Below are 26,505 nucleotides of genomic sequence, written 5' to 3'. Positions count from 1 at the left end.
TTCCTAGAGTCTTTAAATGTAGAACAGGGGGCAGAGCTTTTAGCTACCAAGCTCCTCTCCTCTGGAACCAGCTCCCTCTTCAGGTTCGAGAAGCTGACACACTCTCCACCTTTAAGATTAGGCTTAAAACCTTCCTTTTTGATAAAGCTTATAGTTAGAGATGGTTCAGGTCACTGGCAATTATTGTTAGTCACAGGAACCATCTCTTAGTTAAGCTGCAATAGACATAGACTGCTGGGGGACTTAATTTATACACTGAGCTCTTCTGTTTCCTTCTACCTCCTCTGTCCAATAACCTCCCATCATTGTCCCATGTTTAACTAACCTTGTCTCTTTCTCTCCAGTAGTTGTGCTTCTCTCCTCTCTCTCTCTCTCTCTCTCTCTCTCTCTCTCTCTCTCTCTCTCTCTCTCTCTCTCTCTCTCTCTCCCTCTCTGTCCTCACCTACAGTTATCATTGGACTCAAAGTTTGGTGTCTGTGATGGGCAGCTGCGGATCCAACCGTCCTGCCTGCATCCAGTCCCTGGTCCTACCATCCTGCCTGTGCTCTGTTGTTGCTTGTTGTTGCTTGTTGCTGTTGCTGTGCTTTTCTCTCTCTCTATCCTCTCACCCCAACCGGTCAAGGCAGATGGCCGCCCACATCCAGTCTGGTTCTGGTTTCTTCCTCGTTAGAGAGGGAGTTTTTCCTCTCCACTGTTAAATGCTTGCTGTATGTGGGATTTGTTGGGTTTAGTTGTGTGAGGTTTTAAACCTTACTTTGTAAAGTGCCTTGAAATAACTTTGTTGTGATTTGGCGCTATATAAATAACATTGAATTGAATTGAATTGAATTGAATTGAATTGAATTGAATTGAATTGATGGGTTGGTTGATGCCAGGAGACAAGGACCGGTCTCAAGTTGTTGGTTAGTGCGTTCGGTTTGGCCATTGGACTCAGGGTGATACCCGGATGTCTGGCTGACCAGGGCGATGTGGGACCAGGGACGATGCGGAATGGGAAGCAGCTGGAGGAACCCAGGAGGTGGTCTATGAGAGGGTTTGTGGACTGAACAGACAGGACAGGTGGTTACATATTCTCGAACATCCTTAATTACTGACGGACACCAGAACCGGCGGCCGATGACGAAGGCAGTCCGCTGGACCCCAGGGTGGCCACTGAAAAAGGATGTGTGGGCCCAGTGGACTACCTCCCCCCGAAGCTCCGGAGGGACGAACAGCCGATTAGGTAGACAGGCTGGTGGAACTGGCAGACCCCTCGTTGCTTCTTGGACTCGACCTTCTATGGACCATGTAACTGCCCCTACTAGGCATGACGCGGGGAGGATGGTGGTGGGTTCCTTTGTTTCGGATTCAGCCTCATGAATACGGGACAAGGCATATGGTAAGCAATATGACAGGTGAAAGTTGAAACGGGCAAAGAATAGCGCCGGCCGGGCGTGGCGAGAGTTCAGGCGTTTGGCGGTGTTTAGGTATTCTAAGTCCTTGTGGTCTGTAAACACGTGGAATGGCTGCTCTGCCCCCTCCAGTCAGTGACGTCTAAGCCAGGTATACCCCATTACCACCGGAAATGCAGAAGACTCAACCACGTGGAAATGGATCTGCTCGGCATGAGAATCTGGAAAGACCATGGTGATTGGGCCGGTGCTGTGTATTACTTTCCACAGGTGATGACCATCTAGGGCTGTGGCCTCCACTGAAGTAGGTAAGGGGACCAGGGGAACTCCCAGGCGTTTAACCAGGTCAGCATCCATGAGGCTAGCATCAGCGCCCGAATCCACGAGCACCGCCGGCTGGACAGACTGGTTATCTACAGTGAATGTGGCAACAGGTAACGGTCGAGCGGAGGCCTTACACATGGCTGACTGGCTCACCACTATCCTCCCTACTAGTGGTGAGCGTTGTCTCCAACGGGCATGACAGGGCATGACAGGGCGATGTGACCAGGTTGGCCACAGTATAAGCATAGGCCTGAAACTCTTCGTCGCTCCTTCTCTGCGCTGGTGAGGCGAATTGTTCCGAGCTACATGAGTTGGGACACGGGGGCAGCGTCGGCTGACTTTGCGGTTACTTTGGCTCGAGCGTGGAAAGGCGGCGTTTGTTGCCGGAAGGATTGCCCGGTGGTGTGTTCAGGTGTGCTGGGAACTCCGGACATTGACTGTAGTGCAGTTCTGGAGCGTCCTGATGACGCCGCACGTTCCTCTTCGTGATGTTCACTGACGCTGATCCACAATCGTCGATCAACTTTGATTGCAAGTGCGATTAACTCGTCTAAATCGGCTGGGGGTTCAGTTGCTGCTAAACTGTCCTTGACACGACGAGACAAACCCTTGATAAATATGACACATAGTGCGGTGGAGTCCCAGCCTGCCTCCGCGGCGAGAGTGCAGAACTCAGTGGCATACGCCGAAGCGGAACGATCTCCTTGGAGGAGACTCACCAGTCTCTGGGCTGCTTCTCTGCCTGGCGCGACCTCTTGAAAAATACGCTTTAGTGCCATGGAAAAATCATTGAATGTCGCTAGGCAAGCGGATTTATTCGTTCCTCCTGTGTCCGGATCCGTGCCTCCTGAGCCTGCAACTCGGTCTTAATCAACTTGGCGCCGGCTGGGTCCATGTCTGGTTGTGACATGTGTGTTCTCACAGGGGACAATGACACCTGCTGTGAGAAGAGAGTTAAAAACAGTAGTGATACCTTTAATTGCCTCTGATTTTAGTGGAAACTGTGGTTTGCATGGTCAAATTTTGATGTGTTGACCACTGGTTCACAATCTGCTCTTAACCCAACATCGTACTTATGTGCTGCCCATAGAGCAGAAGGCACTTGTTGGAGCTCAGAATGTTGCCACAGTACATCTGTGGAAAGAAAAAAAGTTGCAAGCGCGGTGATGACGTCATCTCCCAAATGCACAGTGCGCTGTGCATGACAAACTGACTACAGAGGTTTACAATAAATGTGATGCTTTATAATGTACAACACTGTAGGATCTGATGTGGCTTCCTACCGATTAGTTTTGTACTCACACGCCAGAAGAATGCTTAAACTTTATGCCTTCAGGGGAGTCACATGGCAAAGGGACAGTTAGTTTCTTTACTATTTGAAGGCCATGTTACTCCTACTTGACAGATTGAACGTTCACTAAGTGGTGCGTGTGTGCGTGCGTGCATGTCTGTGTGCGTGTTATCTCCCTCCTCAGTGCTCGCCGTTGGTGCTTCACCATCACTCTCCTCCCGCTCCAGTCAATCAGGCTGCTCAGCACGCCTGGAACCCTTTGGTTGAGGACATTCGCTCTGCCAGTGTCCCGTTTCCCACATCGAAAACACTGCTTGTTGTTTTGTTTAGAAGCGACAGTTATGGGAGTAGTGTCCAAACTTGCCACAGCAATAGCACGTCACTGGTTCCTGTCTCAGGCGGCCTTCAGCTTTCCCTCAACCTCCGTCCCACTTGAAATCCTTCTCTCTCCTCTGTGCTCCTGCAATTGCTTGCATCATGTTCAGGGAAGCCATATGTAGCTCCTTTTGTACCTTTTCGACGTGAATGTCCTTTCTCTGCTGCAGCATGAGCTGAGCGTATCTTGCGTGTCAATAGGAAGAGGGTCATGTGACACATCAAACTTATTGGCAATTTCACAAGAAAAACAATGGTTGATTTTAACGTAACTCTATGTTTTTATAAGTTATTTACAGGTTTCTCTTTGTTCACAACCATTGACATGTCGAAAAGGCTAACACCTGATGAGTGGATCGAAATTGTGTTGATATCTGGTGTAGTAACTGGGTCATTGCAGCAGATTTCAATGCAAGACACCCTATGAGACCACCCATCTCCCATGCTAAAGTTAGCAAACTGCTTGCTAAGAGGACAGCCACTAATGTTTCTTCATTAGTGACAGTTTTCATGCGTCCACATTTTGGCAAATCCAACACTGAACCAGTTTCATGAAACTTAGCAGGCAGTTTGCTTCTATACTCTCCTTGCCTCGGGGTACTGGTCTTGGGTTGTGGGTCCACGTTCCGAGGTCGGGTCACCAATCCATCATACCACAGGAACGCGATGTCTCCCCTCTCCCTGGCCTCCCTTAGCTCCGGCATCAGCTCCTTTCTCTTCTTCTTCACCTTCGCCTCCGTGTAGTCATTTATGTAGATGTTAGATTCTTTAAGTTTCTTCGCTTGTTGCAGTATGTGTGCCTTATCTTTCTCTTTCATCATCTTTACCAACACCGCCCTCGGTCCACGATCTGAAGGTTTCCCTACTCTGTGAGCCCGCTCCATCTCAATATCATGTTGAATTTGCAATTTGTCCTTCAGTATTTCCTACACCTTACACTCCGCTTCCGTCCAGCTTTCTCCAGCTGTCTCCTTAATTTCTTGTGGACTGTGCTTCCAAGTATTCTATTTTATCTGTTATTGTTAACACAGACTCTTACAAGTATTTTAAACATCAGCCCTCATTTCCTTACTTTGTTCTTTCTGTTCTCCCATGGCTGGTTTGATTTGATCCTCATCTTGCTGGGTAAACTGCATACTCGTTTTTAATTCCAACACTTCTCTGGTCAGGTCGTCCAGTCTTTTATTATTTGACTCCATGAATGGTTGCACAAAGCCTCTGAAAGCCTTTCTCTCTACAAACTATGACCTGAGATTAAAATTCCTGATATAAAAATTGTGTAAACTTGTCCAACTGACTCTGCTATTGTAGGACGTATCCAGGGTAGTGATGTCACAGAGTATCAGGGAGTGGTGAACGGCTTTGGACTGGTGTGGACAGAACCACCTCCAACTGAACATCAGTAAAACTAAGGAGCTGGTGATTGACTTTAGGAAATCTGGGAGTGCTGTCACCCCTCTCACTATTAAAAATGAAGAGGTGGGGGTGGTGACCGAGTACAAATACCTGGGAGTGTACTTACAATAAACTGGACTGGAAAAAGAACTCCTCAGCTGTGAACAAGAAGGCTCAGAGCAGGATGTACTTCCTGAAGAGGCTCAGGTCCTTTAACGTCTGCAGCTCCATGCTGAGGATGTTCTATGAGCCTGTGGGTCCAGTGTTCTATGCTGTGGTTTGTGGGGCAGCAGCATGAATGTAGCAGACAGTAACAGACTGGACAAATGATCAGGAGGGCTGGTTCTGTTCTGGGGGTGGAGCTGGACCTCCTAAATGCTGTAGCTGAGAGGAGGATGCTGGTCCAACTCCTCTCTATAGACAACACCTCCACCCCCACACAGTGTGTGGCTGGATAGAGGAGCACCTTCAGCCACAGCTGATCAGTATTAGGTTCTCCACAGAACGCTACCGGAGAACCTTCCTACCGGTGCCATCAGCCTGTACAACTCCTCCTCTGTCTGTGAGGGTTGATCTTCATCCATGCAATAACATGTATAATAAAACTTTAGCTAGTAGTTAGATGTGAGTGTGTGTAGATGTGTTAGCATTCTTTTTTTTTTCTCACTACCTTCTTGTGTGTACCTCCAACCGTGACAGCGATCAAAGTGTGCCAAATATTTCCCCTCTGGGAATAATACAGTTTTTTGAATCTTGAATCTTAAACAGCTATTTGCTCTCTGAATCAAGGATCAGTGAGACAGATTAAGGGAGGAGCTGAGCTGTGACTGAATGTAGAAGAGAGACAAATGTCTACATTCAACACGGTTTGATACAGTCAGAGATCATCATTCATCACGCTGGAGCACGCTCTAGAGCAAAGACAACACAATGCTCCACAGCATCCACCAGAGGGACACGTCATCCAGTAGGAGCTGCACGACCTCTGCACTGTTCTACCACTGTATCAGTCATAACTGCTGCACTGAACAGAACAATTCTCAGACTGAATGTTGAACATCAGCCTCTTTCTCCTCTTGACTTCAACCTTGTTGTAGAGATGGATCATTGGCTGTGGATTATTCTGGCTGCTCTTTGCTACGGTGAGACAGAAATTAACAAGAGTTGATTGTTATATGTAAAGTCATGAAGTGAGTCCTGAGCATAAACAGGTTTGATTGTTACATTTGACATGTTTGTGTCTCAGTAAGTGATTAAACCCACTGATTGTTCTCCTTTAATCATCTTTATTGATCGTCTCTTCCTCTGCATGTTCGGTTCTTCCCCAGAGTGTAAAGGAGAAGACAGAGTGATCCAGACAACAGGAGACGTCACTGCTACTGAAGGAGACGCTCTTACGCTCAACTGTACATTTGAGACAAGTGCATCATATTCATATTTGTTCTGGTACAAACAAGAGGGAATTGATTTTCCTAGGTACATTTTACGTCGTGATACTTTGGGGACACAAGACAACGCCCCAGAGTTTCCCAAACAAAGATTTGATGCTGCAATTGAAGGGACATCAGTTCCTCTGAAGATCCAGAAGCTTCAAGTGTCTGACTCTGCTGTGTACTACTGTGCTCTGACGCCCACAGTGACAGGAAACACCTCAACTCTGTACAAAAACCTCTGGAGCAAAGACAACACAATGCTCCACAGCATCCACCAGAGGGAGACACTGTGAGAAATTTATGGTTTGGGATTAAACACTCTAGAATCAACAGAAGTGAAAGCACAGACATGAGAGGAGACAGATTCAGGGAGGAGCTGAGCTGTGACTGAATGTAGGAGAGAGACAAACGTCTCCATTCAACAGTTCAGTAGAGACCGAATCATTACATTTATTAAACATGACATCGTTGAAGTTCATCCAGCTCCTGTTTTCATTAACTCTTATTAAAGGTGAGATTCATTTAAATAGTATTTAATATAATGTGTGTCTTTATGTTTAACAACCGTGTTTCTTCTTCAGGTGTCAGATGTGGAGATCTCACTCCTGTCAGAGCAGAAGATTTCAGTGTAGAAAGCAGCAACGTCACTCTGTCCTACACATACTCCACTAAAGCTACTGCTAGCGACTATTTCTTCTGGTACCGACAGTATCCAGGAAAACCACCAGAGTTCCTCATGTCTCATTTAGGAACAGGAAAAATATTAAATAATCCATTAACTGGACTGACTGTTACAATGAATGAGAACAAAACACAGATGGATCTGGAGATCTCCTCTGCTGCAGTGTCTGACTTTGCTGTGTACTACTGTGCTGTGACGCCCACAGTGACAGGAAACACCTCAACTCTGTACAAAAACCTCTGGAGCAAAGACAACACAATGCTCCACAGCATCCACCAGAGGGAGACACTGTGAGAAACTGATGGTTTGGGAACTTTTTAGTTTTTTTTCTCTTATGAGAAACTAACAAAATTTCATTTCCAACACTTTAATTTCAAAACTAAACTTTTAACTAAATTTAAAACGATGGCACCATGAGCAAACAATAAATAAAACATTATCTACTAACTGTCAGTGTTAAAACAATGGATTTTAAACAAATCAGACATATGGAAATAAAGTAGTACCATTTACTACAACAAAAGTCGACTAATGAGTCTGGAAGAAATATGAAGAAGCTGTGGGTCTTCACAAATTGAGATAGAATGCTTAATTAATTAATATGTATTAACCTAATTATTATATGCTATATTTATCACATATTAGGATAATATTATTATTATCATCATTATTACAGTACAGGACAAGGTTCTGTGGACGCATGGGTCTATTACTGAACGTCTGGAACATCTGCAACATCTGGAGCAAACACAAAAAACAAGGTCAAATGTCGGCTGATGTTGCAAAGGTGTTTGTTGTTTCAGGGCAAAATGCTGTAAATGAGGGAAACTCAGATCCTGAAGGAGAATGTTACTGTAGCTCATCAACAAAATGAGCACAGACATCACAGTACAAAGCTAAACGACTGAGTCTGGACACAAACTATCAACGTGTGTAAAGATCAGAGAGTAATTATTTTATCACTTCAGGGACTGTTGTATTAAGCTTTTGTGTTGAATCTATTTTGTGTTGCCTTTGTTTTGATGTTAGATTCAGTTTGAAGACGCTCGGACACAAAAAGCAGAAATGAGGAGGGGTCCAGTGTTTCTCACAGCAACGTACGAGGCTCCTCCTACTGACTGCACATGTGGCTGCTTCACAGCTGGATTGCAGCTGTGATCATCAGACCCACAACAACAGTGTGTCACCTCTGAACATGGACACACTCGCTGCACTTCTGTTCGTTTCAGCTCTCGTAGGTACGTATGTTGTTAAAAACCCTGAAACTGAACATTTTCTAAACTTCACACATTAAGTGTAAATTGTCTAGACTTAAGTTCAGACTGGAACATTTTAAATATGCACAATTACATGTCAGCCCCTTTTTTTACAGACTAAACTGTTAATGAACATGTAAATGTGACCTGTTGCTTCCTCACTAGGTAACAGCCTCGAAGATGATATTACTGCCATCAGAACTGAAGTGTTTTCATCAGAGGGTCGTAGCGTTACTCTCTCCTGTAAATACTCAGTTAAAGCTCAGAATCTCCAGTGGTACCGACAGGATGCTGGATCAGCTCCTCTGTATCTACTCCTGATCACTGATACGAAACAGCCTGAAGTGATTCAAGCAAAGCCCTCAAACCCTCGACTGACTGCTAAACTGAACGACCAGAGAAATCAAGTGGATCTGGAGATCTCCTCTGCTGCAGTGTCTGACTCTGCTGTGTACTACTGTGCTCTGAGGCCCACAGTGACAGGAAACACCTCAACTCTGTACAAAAACCTCTGGAGCAAAGACAACACAATGCTCCACAGCATCCACCAGAGGGAGACACTGTCATAAACTGATGGTTTGGGATTAAACACTCTAGAATCAACAGAAGTGAAAACACAGACTTGAGAGGAGACAGATTCAGGGAGGAGCTGAGCTGTGACTGAATGTAGAAGAGAGACAAACGTCTCCATTCAACAGTTCAGTAGAGACCGAATCATTACATTTATTAAACATGACATCGTTGAAGTTCATCCAGCTCCTGTTTTCATTAACTCTTATTAAAGGTGAGATTCATTTAAATAGTATTTAATATAATGTGTGTCTTTATGTTTAACAACCGTGTTTCTTCTTCAGGTGTCAGATGTGGAGATCTCACTCCTGTCAGAGCAGAAGATTTCAGTGTAGAAAGCAGCAACGTCACTCTGTCCTACACATACTCCACTAAAGCTACTGCTAGCGACTATTTCTTCTGGTACCGACAGTATCCAGGAAAACCACCAGAGTTCCTCATGTCTCATTTAGGAACAGGAAAAATATTAAATAATCCATTAACTGGACTGACTGTTACAATGAATGAGAACAAAACAAAGATGGATCTGCAGATCTCCTCTGCTGCAGTGTCTGACTCTGCTGTGTACTACTGTGCTGTGACGCCCACAGTGACAGGAAACACCTCAACTCTGTACAAAAACCTCTGGAGCAAAGACAACACAATGCTCCACAGCATCCACCAGAGGGAGACACTGTGATAAACTTCAGGAGTTTCAGACCAGAAATGCCAAAACAATTAAAACAAGACTCATTGAACTGCATATTTATCTTCTCTACTGATTCTTCTACAGCTCAGTGAATCAACTAGTACAAATTATTTACTGTCCATTAATATGAAGAACTTTGAATCATCCATCCATCTTCCATTCCGCTTAATCCCACACGCGGGGTCGCAGGGGTGCTGGAGCAGTACAGCATCTCAGCTGGCTATGGGTGCACCCAGGACAGGTCACCAGCCCATGGCAGGGCACTTTAGATCATTTTTATTGATTTAATTAAACAACAACTTTTTGTTGCTTGTGTCAATCATACCACAAACTCATCACATAACTGACACAAAGTCTGCAACCACTGAACCTCAGCTACAGACCAGCAAGAGCTGATTACCTGACTCCGCCCACTGAAGTCCAGCTCAACCAATGAGCTTCTCTGTGTCTCCAGAGCAGAAATGTTGGAGGAAGTCAAAGCACAATCCTCCTGATGCTGAGGAGAAGGGCTGTGCAGCAGAGAGGCTGTTGACTTGTTTCCTTCTACTGCAGTGGAAGAACATTGTTCATCTACTGTCTGTTTGGCTCCAACTGCTCCAACGACATGTTGCTTTACCTCTGTCTCTGTTTGTCTCACTTTGTAGGTGAGTTTACTACTGATCAGTGTCTCATTTAACACAATGATGATCTGTGGATTCTTGTCCACAGAGTAACACTGTACAGTCACATTTTTACTGCAGTCTAATGGACAATGTTCATCTAATGGCTTCATTTCTCTACTTTCTCCAGGAGCAACAGCAGGAGACACAATCTCTCCTGCAGTAGATGAAGTCAGTGGAAGAGAAGGAGAATCTGTCACACTCAGATGTAACTATGACACATCTGCAATTTATGTTAACCTTTACTGGTACAAACATGATTCTGAGCTTCAGGCTCCTCAGTTTGTTCTCCGGAAAGGAGGAAGATCAGAGACTGGTGAATACATCCCTGATAAACGTTACTCATCCCAAACATCAGTTTCATTCACTAAACTGACCATAAACAAACTAACCCTGGCAGACACAGCTCTCTACTACTGTGCTCTAGAAACACAGTGATACAAAGTGTAGAAGAGGCCGTACAAAAACCGGAGCACAGACATCTGACTAGTCTTCAAAGAGCAGGGAAGTGGTGTTCAAACCACATGGATTCTGATCATTCCTGTTTTATCAGACTCTGTGGTTACAGCTGTCAATCAAACAATGGGGAGGAGTTACATGAGCAGCAGCATCAACCACAAACCAACTGTTGATTCTCTATGAATCATTACAGAATCATCTGAACAGACTGAACCAAATGTCCCAGAGCTGGACATAAAGCTCTGATCAACATGAACAGTGTCAGTGGGCACTGCTACCAGCACCTCTGGGTTTACATGCAGTAAGTCATCTTAGGCAGCTGTAGCCTGGTTGAAGGCTGAGGAACAATGACATCAGTTCTTTTCTGCTGCTGATGCTTCCTCCTGATTCAGCCTCACAGAACAGTTTATTAGCGCTGCACATGTTATGGGAAAAAATTGTTTATTTCCTATTCAATGTGTTTTTTTACGGCGGTTCTGAAGTGCACGTCACAAACAAACAAAAAGACGAAACAGGGCGCCATTAACAAAAAACACAACAACATTAACAAGAAACACAAAAACATTAACAGAAAACACACCAACATTAACAGAAAACACAACGAAATTAACAGAAAACACGACGACATTAACAGAAAACACACCAACATTAACAGGAAGCACAACAACATTAACAGAAAACACAACAACATTAACAGGAAGCACAACAACAACAACATTTACAGAAAACACAACAACATTAACTGGGGCCCGTTTCAAGAAGGAGGTTTAACAAACTCTGAGTTAAAACGAAACTCTGAGTTGATCTACTCTGAGTTTACAAACCTGGAGTTTTCGGTTTCAGAACAGCTGAAAACAGTTGGTTTAAGCAACTCCGAGTTGATTGACTCAGAGTTAAGCGCGTGCACCGCGACGATACAAAGCCCTGATCAATGGAGTGAAGATATTACGAGTCACCGTGGCAACAGGACAACAAAAGACGTCCGGAAACAGATATGATACTTCAAGCATATAACGACTACGAGCCTATAATCCGTAGAAAAAGCAACACGGCTGGAGCGGCGAAAGAGAAAGAATTAGCTTGGAAGAAAATAGCTGCTCGAGTCAATGCGTAAGTTTACATTTCACTCATACAGCGTAACTAATTACTAAATAATTTTAGTATTGTTGTTATATTTCACTAGTAAAGTAATTGTTCACTCATCTAAGAAGTTTCTTCAGTAATTGCATAAATACCGATGTTTGTATGAAAAAAGTGCAGTGTTATGTCTATGCATTTTTAAAATTCCTGTTGAGGTTGATGTGGGATTTGTAAAGTAATGATAATTCACTAATCCAATACATTTTATGGAGAGCAATTATTACATTAATCTAATTAGGTTTTTAAAAGTTACCCAAAACACATGTAATAATATAAGAATTTAATTTAAATTCTTATGTAGGTGCATAGATATAAAAAGAACGTGGCTAAAAATGAAATATAAAAACATAATTCAAACAGGTATAAGGCACCATCATATCATGGGTGTAGACTACCTGACTTTACAACATTTGACATATTAAATAACTAAATAGCATGCAGAGTATAGCAGTGCAGCAGCATTTTCAACATGGCTGTAATGTTTTCACACAGTTAAATCATTTGACTTCTACTCAGCCAACAGAAAGTAGACAGAGGCTAGAACAACTGGTGGAGGACCTGCACCTCCACCACTGATGCATGCAGAGGAGAAGGCCCTCAGCATGAACACTGGAAAGCAGGGGCTGAAGGAATTCATCAGAACCTGTCACTCCCCAGGATACAAGTGCATGTGTAAAATGTAAGAGGCCTACCTATATATTTGATTTTTTACATAGGCTACTTTTGATATATGCATTTCTTAGAGTCTGGGTTGGGTTCTTTGTTGGTCTTAACAGATTGTGATGGTAATATATGAATCCTCCTGTCACAACAGAAACCCAGGATGTTGTGAGTATACTATTAAATAAAGCTTAAATTACGATAAGCAGTATTATAAAGTGTTATATTAACACAGTTTATACACATCACATGATTTCTGATGTTTGTGTTACGTAGCCTAAATGATGTAACTTGGTTTCCAAGTATAGTGACTTTATTATCTCCCCTCTGCCCCAGAGTGTGAAAGAACAGCAGGAGGAGGGTCCGTCACATTCTGCTGCACAGATGCACACAGTTCAGGTATGTTCAATAAACACCAGAGTTAAATTCTGTAAGAGTAATGAGGAACTATGTCTTGTAACTATAAATCTTCTGTATTTTAAGTTACCGGTCACAGAGTTGTATAAACTAAATCTCAAGGAAATGTTATACTTATACCACAAGATTGAAAAGACAGATCTAGAAATTGAAATTAGTAAAATAGTTAAAGGTGAATTGTATGAATTATTGGAAGAATCATAAAATCTAACAATTGCCTTTGTATTTGTAGGAAATGAAGAAAACCAAATAAAATATAATTTGCATTTATTCACTTTCTTTCATTGGTGGTGGTGATGGCTGATTAAGACATTAAAGCAAATCACATCTGACTGTCCATCCACTCTGCAGATTACCATGATGGAAGGAGTCGCCTCAGGGTCTTTTATTTGTAGGGCAGGGTGTTGCTCCCCTCTAATAACTGCAATAATGTGGAGAACAACGCATGCCACAGTAATGTCACAGGCCTCTCAGGTGTTACCCTGAGGTGAAGTAGACACTGCAGATGTGCTTTCAACAGGCCTATGGTCATTTCCACCCGGGCTCTTGTTCTGCAGGGCCACATTAAAGCGCTGCTGGGGGCCTGCTTCAGGTTCTGGGTGAGGGGTCAGTAGTGTGGGCTGCCATTAACCCCTATCTCCAGCAGAAAGCTGTCAATCTCTCCTAGAAGAAAGTTCTCATTACTTTAGGACTGCATAGAAGTGTTCCTGTGAGTGTGTAGTGCATGCATTGAAATAAGTCTATAGGACATACATGTACTTACCACAGTGCAGCCTGTTACTTAGGGTTGACTCACGATAGATTCATGAGTCATGACCAGAGTCAGACTTTGCCTCCACGTTTGTGATAATATGTGCAGCATCACATATGATCTTGGTGGTGTAAACAATGTAATGTCAGTTACAGTGACCATTAGAAAGAGTTATCGGTGCACCTGCACATTAATCAGTTTATTTCAGATCGCAGCAAGATGGTATTAACTGATCATCATTTTTCATATTAGCCCCAATGAAACAGATTAATTACCACATACCTGCAATCCTGTGAAACTCCTCTTTCATGGCTTTAAGCAGTTTGTGTCAAGGAAAGCGCTTGAGATCGAACTATTTTAACACAGAGGCTTCACTAATGTGCTCAGCATCTCCAATGTTATAAAGAAAACTACCGTTTGCAAAACAAAAACGTAACGCAACACAAAGAATCTGTTGGGATGTAGGAGCACGACCACGATGAGTGATGTGTTTAACGTATGGGTGAATAAAATTATTAATATATGTATGGAGTCTAGAGAAAAACGGTACCGCTCAAATAAATACGCACGGCGATATGACAGAAAATTAACTCGTGGCGTCAAAATCCTCTCGAGGCGTAAATTCAATGCCGTGTGAATTAATACATCTTCCTCATCTACAGGATCCTCTAGAAACGGACATTTTGGTCTCTGCGCGAAGGAAACAGGTGAAATCTATGAATGAACTGGGAGATTAAACGAGGTATTTAAACAGTGTTCACTTTAAAAAGGGGCGGAAACCGAAGGAAACTCTGGGTTTCCCGAATAAAACCTGCTCCCAAACAGGTTTGGTTCAGAGTCAGTTGCCATAGTAACTGACTGAGTTTCCATTACCTCGCTTCTTAAAACGGGTTTAAATTTACCCCGCTTTACGGGTTTAAGTTACCTCGCTTTCTGAAACCGAAAACTCTGAGTTTTCCTCATTTCGGGGTTAACAAACTCAGAGTTTCCACAAATCCTCCTTCTTGAAACGGGTCCCTGGAAGAACAACAACATTAACAGGAAGCAGAACAACATTAACAGGAAACACGAACACATTAACAGAAAACACACCAACTTTTCAACACACTAAACTGAGTTGACTTGATTACCAGAATCCCTTGTATTTAATACAGATGGTATGTGCAACATTTTACCAGCAGGTGGGGAATTGCCCCTTTTAGCTGGATTTAACCAGCATACACTTTAACTATCTTACATACCCCCCCCTAAATCCAGCTAAACTTTGGCACAGTGCATCAAGAAAACAAATATACAACCAAAACAGGCAAGAAACGAAGTGTTAATTCGCCAACGTGTGTCAATAGGAGCAGTACTAGTACTCGTCAGTTAGAAACTTCTCACTTTAGAGATATGTCAGTTAAAGGCTGGCCAAACCCTGCACTAACACAGACGTAAGAGATGCCGTACACACCCCTCATATCGCAACCATCGCTCCACAACTGTAGAAAGTAAACTCAAGCAAAATGCTCATGTACAGATCCATCACACACATATTATGCAGAAAACATATTCCTCACAAAAGAGAACAAGGAATCAACAGTAGACATTGAATCATCCACATCCTGCTTATACATCTCACAAATCAACCGTACAGAAGGCTTCACAGGTCTTCCAAACCTAGTGCAAAGTGGGGCTGGCTGTGTGAAAACGGTGTGATAGGTGAACCCAAATGACTACCACATGCACTTTCAGGGGGCAAAGCACCATCCAGCAGGGGTTGTGGAGGTACAGTACATATGAGTCACAGCCAATTTGGGGCTCGGGAGAAGGAGCCCGGAGGGCCTGTTTCCGGGAGTCATGGGAATCCAACACCACAAGCTCAGGCTGCGGGACAACAACCGACTTAAACTCCAGATCCCCAGCTCCAGGATCTGAGCAGTCAGCTTGACTGATGGCCTCACACACAACATGTGAGTCAACATCATCATCCAGTTGCGAAAGCCAGTTAAGAGTCTTAGTCCTACTGTCCATATCACCAGCCATCACCACTTCCTGCCGCTCACTTACAGCCACTGAAGGAGAGTACGACTCCAGGTTATCAGCACCGTCAGCAGAGAGGAAGCTCACAGGAAGGAGAAGATTTCTGTGAACAACCTTCTGTCTATCTGTCACAGGATCGCTGATGCTGTACACATTTATCCCAGGTTTGACAGAAACCACCTCATAAACCGTGGATTTCCATTTATCAGCAGTCTTCCTCTTCCCCCTCTCACCACGGTTCGCGAGCAGCACTCACCCACAACCAGTGGCGAGCCTTTCACTCTGCGATTGTAGTTCGTAGCCTGACGTGACTGTTCGGCAGCACTGTTCTGACGAGCAACGCGAGCAGCCTCAGACAAATCTTGTCTCAAACGAGTGACAAACTCATGATGGTCAACAACAACCGTGTTTTGGGAGAGCATGTTGGAACACAACATCCACAGGCAGACGTGGAACGTTGTCTCATGCTCAGTGCAGTTATAACAAAAGGTCAACATTTGGAGCATCTGTGGCCATTTGGCTTTGGACCGGGGAGGCAGGGCTCGTATCATGCTTCCAAGAGTCCTGTTGTATCGCTCAACAACTCCATTTCCCATTGTGTGATAAGGAGTGGTATGTGACTTCTTTACACCAGCCATCTCCAAAAGTTCTTCAATAAGCTGGCTTTCAAAGTTGGCCCCCTGATCTGAATGGATACGTTTGGAGAATCCATAGATGAAGAAGAAGTCATTCCAAAGGCGAAGAGCAACCTGCTTTGGTGACTGGTTCTTGCAAGGAAATGCATGCGCCAGCTTAGAGAAATGGTCTGTAACGACCAAAACATCAACACATCTTTTCTCAGTCTGTCCAGAAATCTATACAGACAAGTTCCATAGGTTCAGAAGTGCGGATGCTTTCAGGAGGAGCACGATCCTTAGGGTCTGGAGTTTTTCCAACCAAACAGCGGAAACACCGCTTTACATGGTTGAAGATGTCTTTTTCCATTCCAACCCACAAGAATCTCTGTCTGGCCAGAGAGAGTGTACGAGCTTGTCCTTGGTGACCAGCTGAGTCATAAAGGCCTTGGAGAACTTGTTTCTTGAGACAATCTGGGACAAGAAACTGGTTGATCGTCATGTTCATCTACTTACAGTATCCTTCTTAACTTTGTACAACATGCCGTCTCTGACAAGTTTGGGCCAATGTCTTAACAGTGTCAATACTCCAAGGGGCTCCCTGGCATGCTCACGTCTACTGTGGCACTGGACATAATAGAGCACTCTGCTTAGAACCACATCTTGTTCTTGAAGATTAGCCAGTTCACTTTTTGGATGAGCAGGTGGGTGGCCAAAATCAGTAACCAGAGGGGAAGAAGGCACAACACCCCTTGCTTGGCTCACGTCACCAGAGCTATGAGCATCGAACACTGCCTGGACTTCATGAGGCGTGAGAGAACCCTGGGAAGACAAAGAGTGAGTGGAATCTGGCTCTGACTGGTCAACAATTAACTGGCAGTTAGTAGTGCACCTAAAAGCATCCTGTACTGTCCTGTCTGCCATTCCACTCATCTCATTTAACAGCGTGGTATATGGCTCAGTGACCAGGCGGTGGCCCACACATGACTGTACAAATGGCTCCCTGCTCAACGCATCAGCGACCACATTCTTTGTACCAGAAACATCGTTCAGGTCAAAAGTTTAAGCAGCAAGCTTTGAAACTCACCTCTGCTCACATGCATCTAACCTGGGCTTTGTCAAGATATGTTAATGTCTTGTTTCAGAGCTAGGAATTCCAAACGGTGGGCAGGATAGTTCAGCTGTGAATGAGAAAGCGTCTTACTGGCAAAAACTACGGGTCTGGCTATCTTCCCACCAGGAGGCAGCTGTGAAAGCACAGCGCCCAAGCCATTAAAGGAAGCATCGATCGCCAGAATGAATGGTGCATTGAAATCTGGGTGAGCCAACGTGACACCCTGCACTAAGTCATATTTCAGTGTGGTGATTGCTGCTGCGCACTCATCAGTCCAGTCACTTGGGAAGAGCGTCACATGACTCTTTTTCATCCTTGGCTTGCGGCCTTTGCCCTTCTTGTGTGACGTAGCAGGCTCAGACACAAGATTAAACAGCGGCCTAGCCTTAGCAGGGCACCTCTCCAGAAAAGGATGGTAGTAAAGGACCATGCCCAGAAAAGATCTTATTTTCCTAGCACATGGTGTTTTGCCATCAGACTCCATCAAATCACTCTCCTGCACATCACTTATAGCCTGCACCTTGCCAGGATCTGTTTTCACATCTTCCTCACACACAATGTGACCCAAAAACCCAGAAGGAAGTGGCACTTTTTAGGCGAGAGCTTCAGGTTATTGATAGCAAGGCGAGAGAAGACCATCTGCAGACGCTGGAGTGCAATACTCTCAGACGGGGCAAAAACCATGAGGTCATATAAGTAGCAGAGCAGGCTTGTGAAGTTCTGATTACCGAAAATGGCCTTGTGGCATTCTGTTATACTCATGAAAACCAAATGGGGAGGAAAATGCTGTGTATTTTTTGTCGTCTTCTTGTAGAGGCACATTGTAGAACCCTGACGTGAGGTCCATGGTAGAGAAGAAAACGTTTCCACCAAGAGCAGCGAGGGCATCTGCTTGATGTGGTAAAGGATGAGCATCCTTCACTGTCCTTGCATTCAGCCACCTGACGTCATTACAGATGCGAAGGTCACCATTAGGTTTGACAACCAGAACAAGGGGTGAGGAATATTCACTCTGAGATCTACGAATAATCCCCAAGTCCTCCATATCAGTCAATGCAGTTCTGAGTTTGTCATACTGGCAAGGAGGAACACTCCTGTATGGGAATCTGAATGGCTTGTCATCCATCAGGCGGGTTCTGTGTACAAAATCCTTGGCCTCACCACAGTCCATTTTCTGCTTGGAAAAGATTGACTCGTATGTTGAATAAGCAGCACCAATTTATTCTTCCACTCCAAAGAAACTTCACAAGACGTAATATCCAAATCCTGCAGACCCATGTCATTCAGGGCACATGAGATCTCCTCCTCACTCATTGGTTCTAGCACTGAGTTGTTTGTGTATTGTGCATTCAATTGGACCTGATCAGGCACAGGAAAGTCATGCACCGAAAAGCATGCAGACATGTCAGCAACCCTTGCATTTCGTTTCATGGTAAGTGTCTTTTCAGTGGGGTTCAGAATCTTAACAGGGACCCAGCCATCGCCTGATAACAAGGTGACAGCCCTTCCTACCATAATTCGTGCAGGTCTGGACTTAGACTGGGTTGGTTCAATGACAACAGTGTCATTTATAGAAGAGGGGTCAAGTGGAGGCAACTTGGCCTTCACCAAATGTTCAGACTTGGGTTGCAAGGACACACTTCTCTTGAGCTTAGCCGTGCCTAGCTTTTGTGATGTAGTGCTGACCTTCCCTACTGTTGAGCCTGAGAGCAGAGACATCAGATGTGGTATTTTGTCATTCAACTCACCAGTCACCGAGGATGGAGTGTCCCCCTTCTGGATGGTCTCTTGCATCTGTGAGATGAGCCACTTAATGGCATTACTACCAAGAATCATCTGATCACTCTGGCCTGGCACAACCAGGACAGGGATGATAACTTTGTAACCATAAACTGACACTATGAGGTTTTCAGCTGACTTCTTCACAATGCCAGAAACAGTCTTAGAAAGAACAGCATCTGCCTCCTCACTTATAGTACATGCCATAGACCCGCTATCAACCAGAGCCTTAAGAACGTGTTCATTATCAACTGTGACATCAGTGTAAAACAGATCAGTGTTAGAAAGTCTTTGCAGACCTTACACAATCACATTTTTATTTGATTGCACTAGTCTATTGTGGGTGCTGCACAAAGTTTCTAATTCGTCAATATTTGTTAAATCCAAAGAGGGAGGGTCATTCACTCGATCTGCGCTGTCCTCCCCTGCACGCAGATCCTTCAGTTTTCCTGATTACCCTTAAGCGGGGGCTGTCCGGCCGCACTGCAATGTTGTCTAGCATGGCCAGGCTGATGACACAGGAATCACAGTTTATGCTCCCTGCAGTGTGTGATGCCAGAGTGAGGAGCATCACCACACACTGAACACGGAGTAACATCCAGGCCCTCAATCTTTTGAAACCTGTTACGGCTACCCTGTCTGCTGTTGGGCTGAGTGTAGTCTGAACCCTGCAGCAACACTTTTTCCAGCATCCCTATCAGCCTCTACAGCGTAGAATTGTCCTGTTCTAATGTGTGTTTATGTTCAACACTGTTATCCAGAACTGGCTTAGAGCTAACTTCAACCCTGTTCATGTTCACTCTACTACCACCCTCAGCTGTGGACCTAAGCCCTTTGTCTAAATGATACTCATCTAGCACTTTCTGAACTTCACGAGCAGACCATTTATCAAGTGTCTTTGACCTGAAGGTAAGAGCTAAATCTTTATCCGGACAGTGTCTGATAAACATGCGTGTAACCTCAACACTGGGATTCTCAAACATTTTGCCCTGTTCTTTCAGACAACCACTGGCAACATTAGCAGCCTTATTCAGCCTCAGCCAATATTCATATGGGTCTTCTCGTTCTTTAGGTAAGGTGCAGTAAAAGTCAGCCATGGGCACTGATGAACACTTGGTGAAGCCAAAATGCCTGCGCAGGAGTCCATTAATGGCCTCAGGATTATGCCTAACATCAGTTTCTCCATTTCTTATTCCAAATCTCACAACATCCTTTGCCCTGCCTCTCAGGTGTATGAGTATTTCCTCCGCTTGATCTGTCTTTTGAATGCCACTTTTTCTGATGTACGTTTCCATTGACTCCACCCACTCATCAACAGATATTGTATCAGACGTCTCATCAAGGTATACAGGTGGGTCTTAAATTTCCCTTTGAGGAATTAGCTGAACTTGGGTGACGTCTAACTTGGAACCATTGATGGGCTGTTTTTCATTGAGTGAATCATTTGGGTTGGCGTCCTTTCAGAGCTATCAAACTCACTAGGACTCATGTTTAGCTACACAGTTCACAGAAATATAATATCAGTCCCAGAAAAGAAACACAGTTCACCTGTTATAGCTTGGGTAATAGGAATTCACTTATACTAAGCCAAAGAGTGCAGCTCCTGTTGGTCGTGCAGTTGAGAAGACATGCTCCCAGTCCGGCGTAGTCATGGACGAGTCACGGCACCAATGTGACCACTGGTGTCCTGTCTTCTGTCTGTCTCTTTTCTTTTCTTTGTGAATTCCCACTCGGAGCTGCTCTGCGTGTTGGTAACAGCAGGTTTATTCAGTAACTTTAGTTTCACAAGGGAAAAGGGAAAAACGCAAAAAAGGACAATGTGCTGTGGGCAATCTGCTTGTATGCGCTCCGTCTCTGGGGAAATCCTTCGCGCTTCTCAAGATTACCCTTACATAGTTCACAACTGTCTATAATGAGATCATATAGTGGACTATGTGTTTATGAAGAAGATAAAAATAAATAAACAAAAATTATCCTAACATTACAACAGTAAAGACTAATTAATACGAAATAAAACATACCTACAGCGTCGGTACACTGGACCGTTACCCTTCCTATATTTTCATTACAATATGAAACACTTTAACAGACTTTTATTTGCATACAAATTACAGCTCCACTTAAAGCATGTAACTGGGCCAGATAACAAATATAATCTTAAACATTATCAAGCAACAATGACATACCTGTAGTTTCACAAGGGAAAAGGGAAAAAGGCAAACAAGCATCATGTGCTGTGGGTAATCTGCTTGTAAGCGCTTTAAAATCTTGTTTCTCTCCACAAACTCTGACCTGAGATTAAAATTCCTGATATAAACATTGTGTAAACTTGTCCAACTGACTCTGCTATTGTAGGACTTATCCAGGGTGGTGATGTCACAGAGTATCTTGTATTAGTAATATTCTATGAGTCTGTGGGTCCAGTGTTTTAGGCTGTGGTCTATGGGGCAGCAGAATGAATGTACTGTAGCAGACAGTAACAGACTGGACAAACTGATCAGGAGGGCTGGTTCTGTTCTGGGCTGGAGATCCTTCCTACCGGTGCCATCAGCCTTTCCAACTCCTTCTCTCTCTGTAAGGGTTGATCTTCATCCATGCAATAACATGTATAATAAAACTTTAGCTAGTAATTAGATGTGAGTGTGTGTACGGATGTGTTAGCATTCTTATTTTTTTAATCTCCCTACCTTCTTGTGTGTACCTCCAACTGTGCCAGCGATCAAAGTGTGCCAAATAAATATATAAATAAAGTTTTTTTTTTTTTTTTTTTTTTTTGCTTTTTTAATAAAATTTTTTAAATCTTGAATCTTAAACAGCTATTTGCTGTCTGAATCTGGAGGTAGTGGAACAAAGAGAAGTGAAAACACACACATGAAAGGAGACAGATTCAGGGAGGAGCTGAGCTGTGACTGAATGTAGAAGAGAGACAAACGTCTCCATTCAACACTGTTTGATACACAGTCAGTGATCATCATTCATCACGCTGGAGCACGCTCTGGAGCAAAGACAACACAATGCTCCACAGCATCCACCAGAGGGACACGTCATCCAGTAGGAGCTGCACGACCTCTGCACTGTTCTACCACTGTGTCAGTCATAACTGCTGCACTGAACAGAACAATTCTCAGACTGAATGTTGAACATCAGCCTCTTTCTCCTCTTGACTTCAACCTTGTTGTAGAGATGGATCATTGGCTGTGGATTATTCTGGCTGCTCTTTGCTACGGTGAGACAGAAATTAACAAGAGTTGATTGTTCTATGTAAAGTCATGAAGTGAGTCCTGAGCATAAACAGGTTTGATTGTTACATTTGACATGTTTGTGTCTCAGGGAGTGATTAAACCCACTGATTGTTCTCCTTTAATCATCTTTATTGATCGTCTCTTCCTCTGCATGTTCGGTTCTTCCCCAGAGTGTAAAGGAGAAGACAGAGTGATCCAGACAACAGGAGACGTCACTGCTACTGAAGGAGACGCTCTTACGCTCAACTGTACATTTGAGACAAGTGACCCAGTGCCATATTTGTTCTGGTACAAACAAGAAGTACACAATTCTCCAAAGTACATGTTGAAGTGTTTCTCAAAATCAGTGGAAAACGCCCCAGAGTTTCCAAAAGAAAGATTTGATGCTGCAATTGAAGGGAAATCAGTTCCTCTGAAGATCCAGAAGCTTCAAGTGTCTGACTCTGCTGTGTACTACTGTGCTCTGAGGCCCACAGTGACAGGAAACACCTCAACTCTGTACAAAAACCTCTGGAGCAAGACAACACAATACTCCACATTATCCACCAGAGGAAGACACTGTGAGACACTTCAGGAGTTTCACACTTGAAATGCTTGAACAACTATGAAACTCATCTAATACATCTATTTCTTGTTAGGGATATGAAAAGAGCATGATAGCTGAGATTATAGCTCCTGAGTGGAAATAGCAGTTATGCAGTAAAAACTGTACAGAAACCTCTGGAGCAAAGACAACTCAATGCTCCACAGCATCCACCAGAGGGAGACACGGTGAGAAATTCAGGAGATTCTCACCAGAAGTGCTAAAACTCATCCAACTACATTTTTCTTCTCTGCTGAATATTCTGCAGCTCAGTGAATTCACATCTGACTTTATATTAACTGGCTGCAGGTTTGTATCCATACGTTGTTTTTTGTCTGTAAACTTGAAACCCATTGATTTTGCCCTTGAATCAGCTTTTTTTTGTTACTTGTGATAAACATCATTAGAACAAACTCATCACATAACTGATACATATTCTGCAACCACTCCGTTTAACATCAGTGACTGAACCTCAGCTACAGACCAGCAAGAGCTGATTACCTGACTCCGCCCACTGAAGTCCAGCTCAACCAATGAGCTTCTCTGTGTCTCCAGAGCAGAAATGTTGGAGGAAGTCAAAGCACAATCCTCCTGATGCTGAGGAGAAGGGCTGTGCAGCAGAGAGGCTGTTGACTTGTTTCCTTCTACTGCAGTGGAAGAACATTGTTCATCTACTGTCTGTTTGGCTCCAACTGCTCCAACGACATGTTGCTTTACCTCTGTCTCTGTTTGTCTCACTTTGTAGGTGAGTTTACTACTGATCAGTGTCTCATTTAACACAACGATGATCTGTGGATTCTTGTCCACAGAGTAACACTGTACAGTCACATTTTTACTGCAGACTCATCTCAGTCTCATGGACAATGTTCATCTAATGGCTTCATTTCTCTACTTTCTTCAGGACCAACAGCAGGAGACACAATCTCTCCTACAGTAGATGAAGTCAGTGGAAGAGAAGGAGAATCTGTCACACTCAGATGTAACTATGACACATCTGCAACTGTTGTTGACCTTCACTGGTATAAACATGATTCTGAGCTTCAGGCTCCTGAGTTTGTTCTCTGGAAAAGAGCAAAGGGAGGCACATATGAATACATCCCTGATGAACGTTACTCATCCCAAACATCAGATTCATTCACTGAACTGACCATAAACAAACTAACCCTGGCAGACACAGCTCTCTACTACTGTGCTCTAGAAACACAGTGATACAAAGTGTAGAAGAGGCCGTACAAAAACATGAGCACAGACATCTGACTAGTCTTCAAAGAGCAGGGAAGTGGTGTTCAAACCACATGGATTCTGATCATTCCTGTTTTATCAGACTCTGTGGTTACAGCTGTCAATCAAACACTGTGGGAGGAGTCACATGAGCAGCAGCATCAACCACAAACCAACGGTTGATTCTGTATGAATCATTACAGAATCATCTGAACAGACTGAACCAAATGTCCCAGAGCTGCACATAAAGCTCTGATCAACATGAACAGTGTCAGTGGGCACTGCTACCAGCACCTCTGGGTTTACATGCAGTAAGTCATCTTAGGCAGCTGTAGCCTGGTTGAAGGCTGAGGAACAATGACATCAGTTCTTTTTTGCTGCTGATGCTTCCTCCTGATTCAGCCTCACAGCCATGCCTTGGTTTTAACTTGACATTTACACGAGTTGTTCCATCAACACCGACTCACCACCTGGTGGAGCCTCTGATACATTCAGTGAAGAAAGAAGCACAGTTTGGGAATCACACAACTAGATTGGACACTGTGACGTCACGCTTTTATTGGTTTCCTTGCTGTCCTTATCCTAAACTAGGATGTTTCATTAAAGTTCTCTTGTTGTACATCACTAGGTCCAGATTTAACTCCTTTAATTTATTACTGTTACAAACAAACAGACAGGGAACACGGCTGCAGAGGCCAGGCAAACTAGACCTTGACAGGGAATTTAAAGATGAGTCTGCCGTGCAGGTCGAGCTAGGACACACAAACAAGAGTGAATAATAATAATAATAATAATAATAATAATAATAATAATAATAATAATAATAATAATAATAATAATAATAATTTATTTAAGTTTAAGAATAAAAACAATAAGAACACCTTCAATTGCCCCTCAGTGGGTAAATTGCTCCTCACAACAGCACAAAAAAGCACAATACAGATTGAAGATACAACAACAGGAGTAAATTAAGTTAAGCAGGCACAGTGCATGTAATGGGAAAAATTGTGCCTTTGTGTTTCTTCTTATCCAACACAGTCAGCATGTGCTGGTTAGGTGCAATACTGAACTGAACATTCTTACACAAACAACTAATCTCTTGCGCCCTGTCGTAAATCCAGTCTAAACATCTGATGTTCCATTTGACTGACTAATAATTTATGATGTATGTTTGTCTTTTACACCCGGACTCTGGCTCCATCCTATCTGACTCCCCACCAGACCCAAGGCTGGTAAAGCGAATGCATCTTGTCTTGAAGCTCGGTGTTCCTTCCTTTGGATAACAAGACATGATGATGCAGAAGTGAGGAAGCAAACATTCTCACTCACAGTGAGATAAGGTGGCGCAAACAATTCCATTGGTGCAGAGAGACATTCCACCAGAGCCAGAGAAAGGGGTTAAAAGGCAGAAGCAACTTGAGGATCATGGGCTCTTTGCATCACACCTTCGTGGTGTGTGCACTGATCTCCCCAGCTGGTTTTTGGTTTGTTGATGTGCACGATCAACATCCATGTTTTTGATTTGCTTTCCCCATTATTTTTATTTTCCTTTTATTTTCATAATAAATCACACAAAAGACAACTCTCTCATCTGCCTCTTCATGGGAAATTTCCACCACAGTTTTGGCGTCTACGAACAGGATCCGCTGCACGTCGTCTGGACGGTGTGACCAGGGGCGATAGTCCTGAGGACTAGGGTCGCTCAGCCTCCAAACCTCTACAGACATTCAGAGCTGAAAGGACTGCTCACCCGTCTGGATCGCCTCTGACGAGATCCAACGAACTCAAATAATAATAATAAATAATCCCAATAATACATGTTCTTAATTACTGTAGGTCAAAGTCTGCTCTGGCTGGTGAGACAGCGGTTGCTAAGGGTTGGCTCGTGGAACCGAGCTTTCGTCTGTACTGAGGATACAGACCAGTTTGCAGATCTGAGTTCAGTCCACAACAGGAGTGGACAAGGAAAAAGACGGCTTCTGAAAGTTTTCTCGAGATACGAGGGACCCGGGCTTAGAGGGGCCTGACGGTAAGGGATTACTTCTGCCGAAACTCTGTCGCTAGATCTGAGCAAAGAGGAGAAAGAGGCAAGAAAAGCAGTGTGGCCCAAAGTTGAACAGGCGAGAAAGAATGGATGTAAGACTATGTTTCGAGGCCCCTATGCCTTCATCAACGGTCAGAGAGTGACACGATGACTTGATTCAGTATTACTAGACATAAAACGATAATTATAAGTTCAAGGTTTTGCTACCACCAAGTTCTCATTTGGTATCATCTTCAACTTTGTTCTGTATCTGTCAAGTTTATTTCTATTGTTACATGATACAACTTAAATCAAATATTTCCTTACTTTCCTTAAATGCTAGGGGTCTAAGAGACTTAACAAAGAGAAAAAGTTTCTTCTTATTTTGTAAAGGGAAGAATGTTAATTTTGTTTTT

At 43.7% G+C, this 26,505-nt stretch overlaps 2 gene segments (V, D, J or C); both read left to right on the top strand.

Annotated features, from left to right (window-relative positions):
- Window positions 1–8,734: 8,734 nt before the first annotated feature.
- On the top strand, window positions 8,735–10,044 carry LOC114844991 (T cell receptor alpha variable 3-like). The segment is given in 2 exon segments: window positions 8,735–8,931; window positions 9,002–10,044. Coding segments are annotated over 2 exon segments (447 nt in total).
- Window positions 10,045–21,939: 11,895 nt separating this feature from the next.
- LOC129603327 (T cell receptor alpha variable 18-like) lies at window positions 21,940–22,851 on the top strand. The segment is given in 2 exon segments: window positions 21,940–22,246; window positions 22,433–22,851. Coding segments are annotated over 2 exon segments (462 nt in total).
- Window positions 22,852–26,505: the final 3,654 nt, after the last annotated feature.

The sequence above is a fragment of the Betta splendens genome, chromosome 17 (assembly GCF_900634795.4).
Source record: "Betta splendens chromosome 17, fBetSpl5.4, whole genome shotgun sequence".
Taxonomy (NCBI): Eukaryota; Metazoa; Chordata; class Actinopteri; order Anabantiformes; family Osphronemidae; genus Betta; species Betta splendens.
This window is presented reverse-complemented; position numbering and strand designations above follow the sequence as displayed.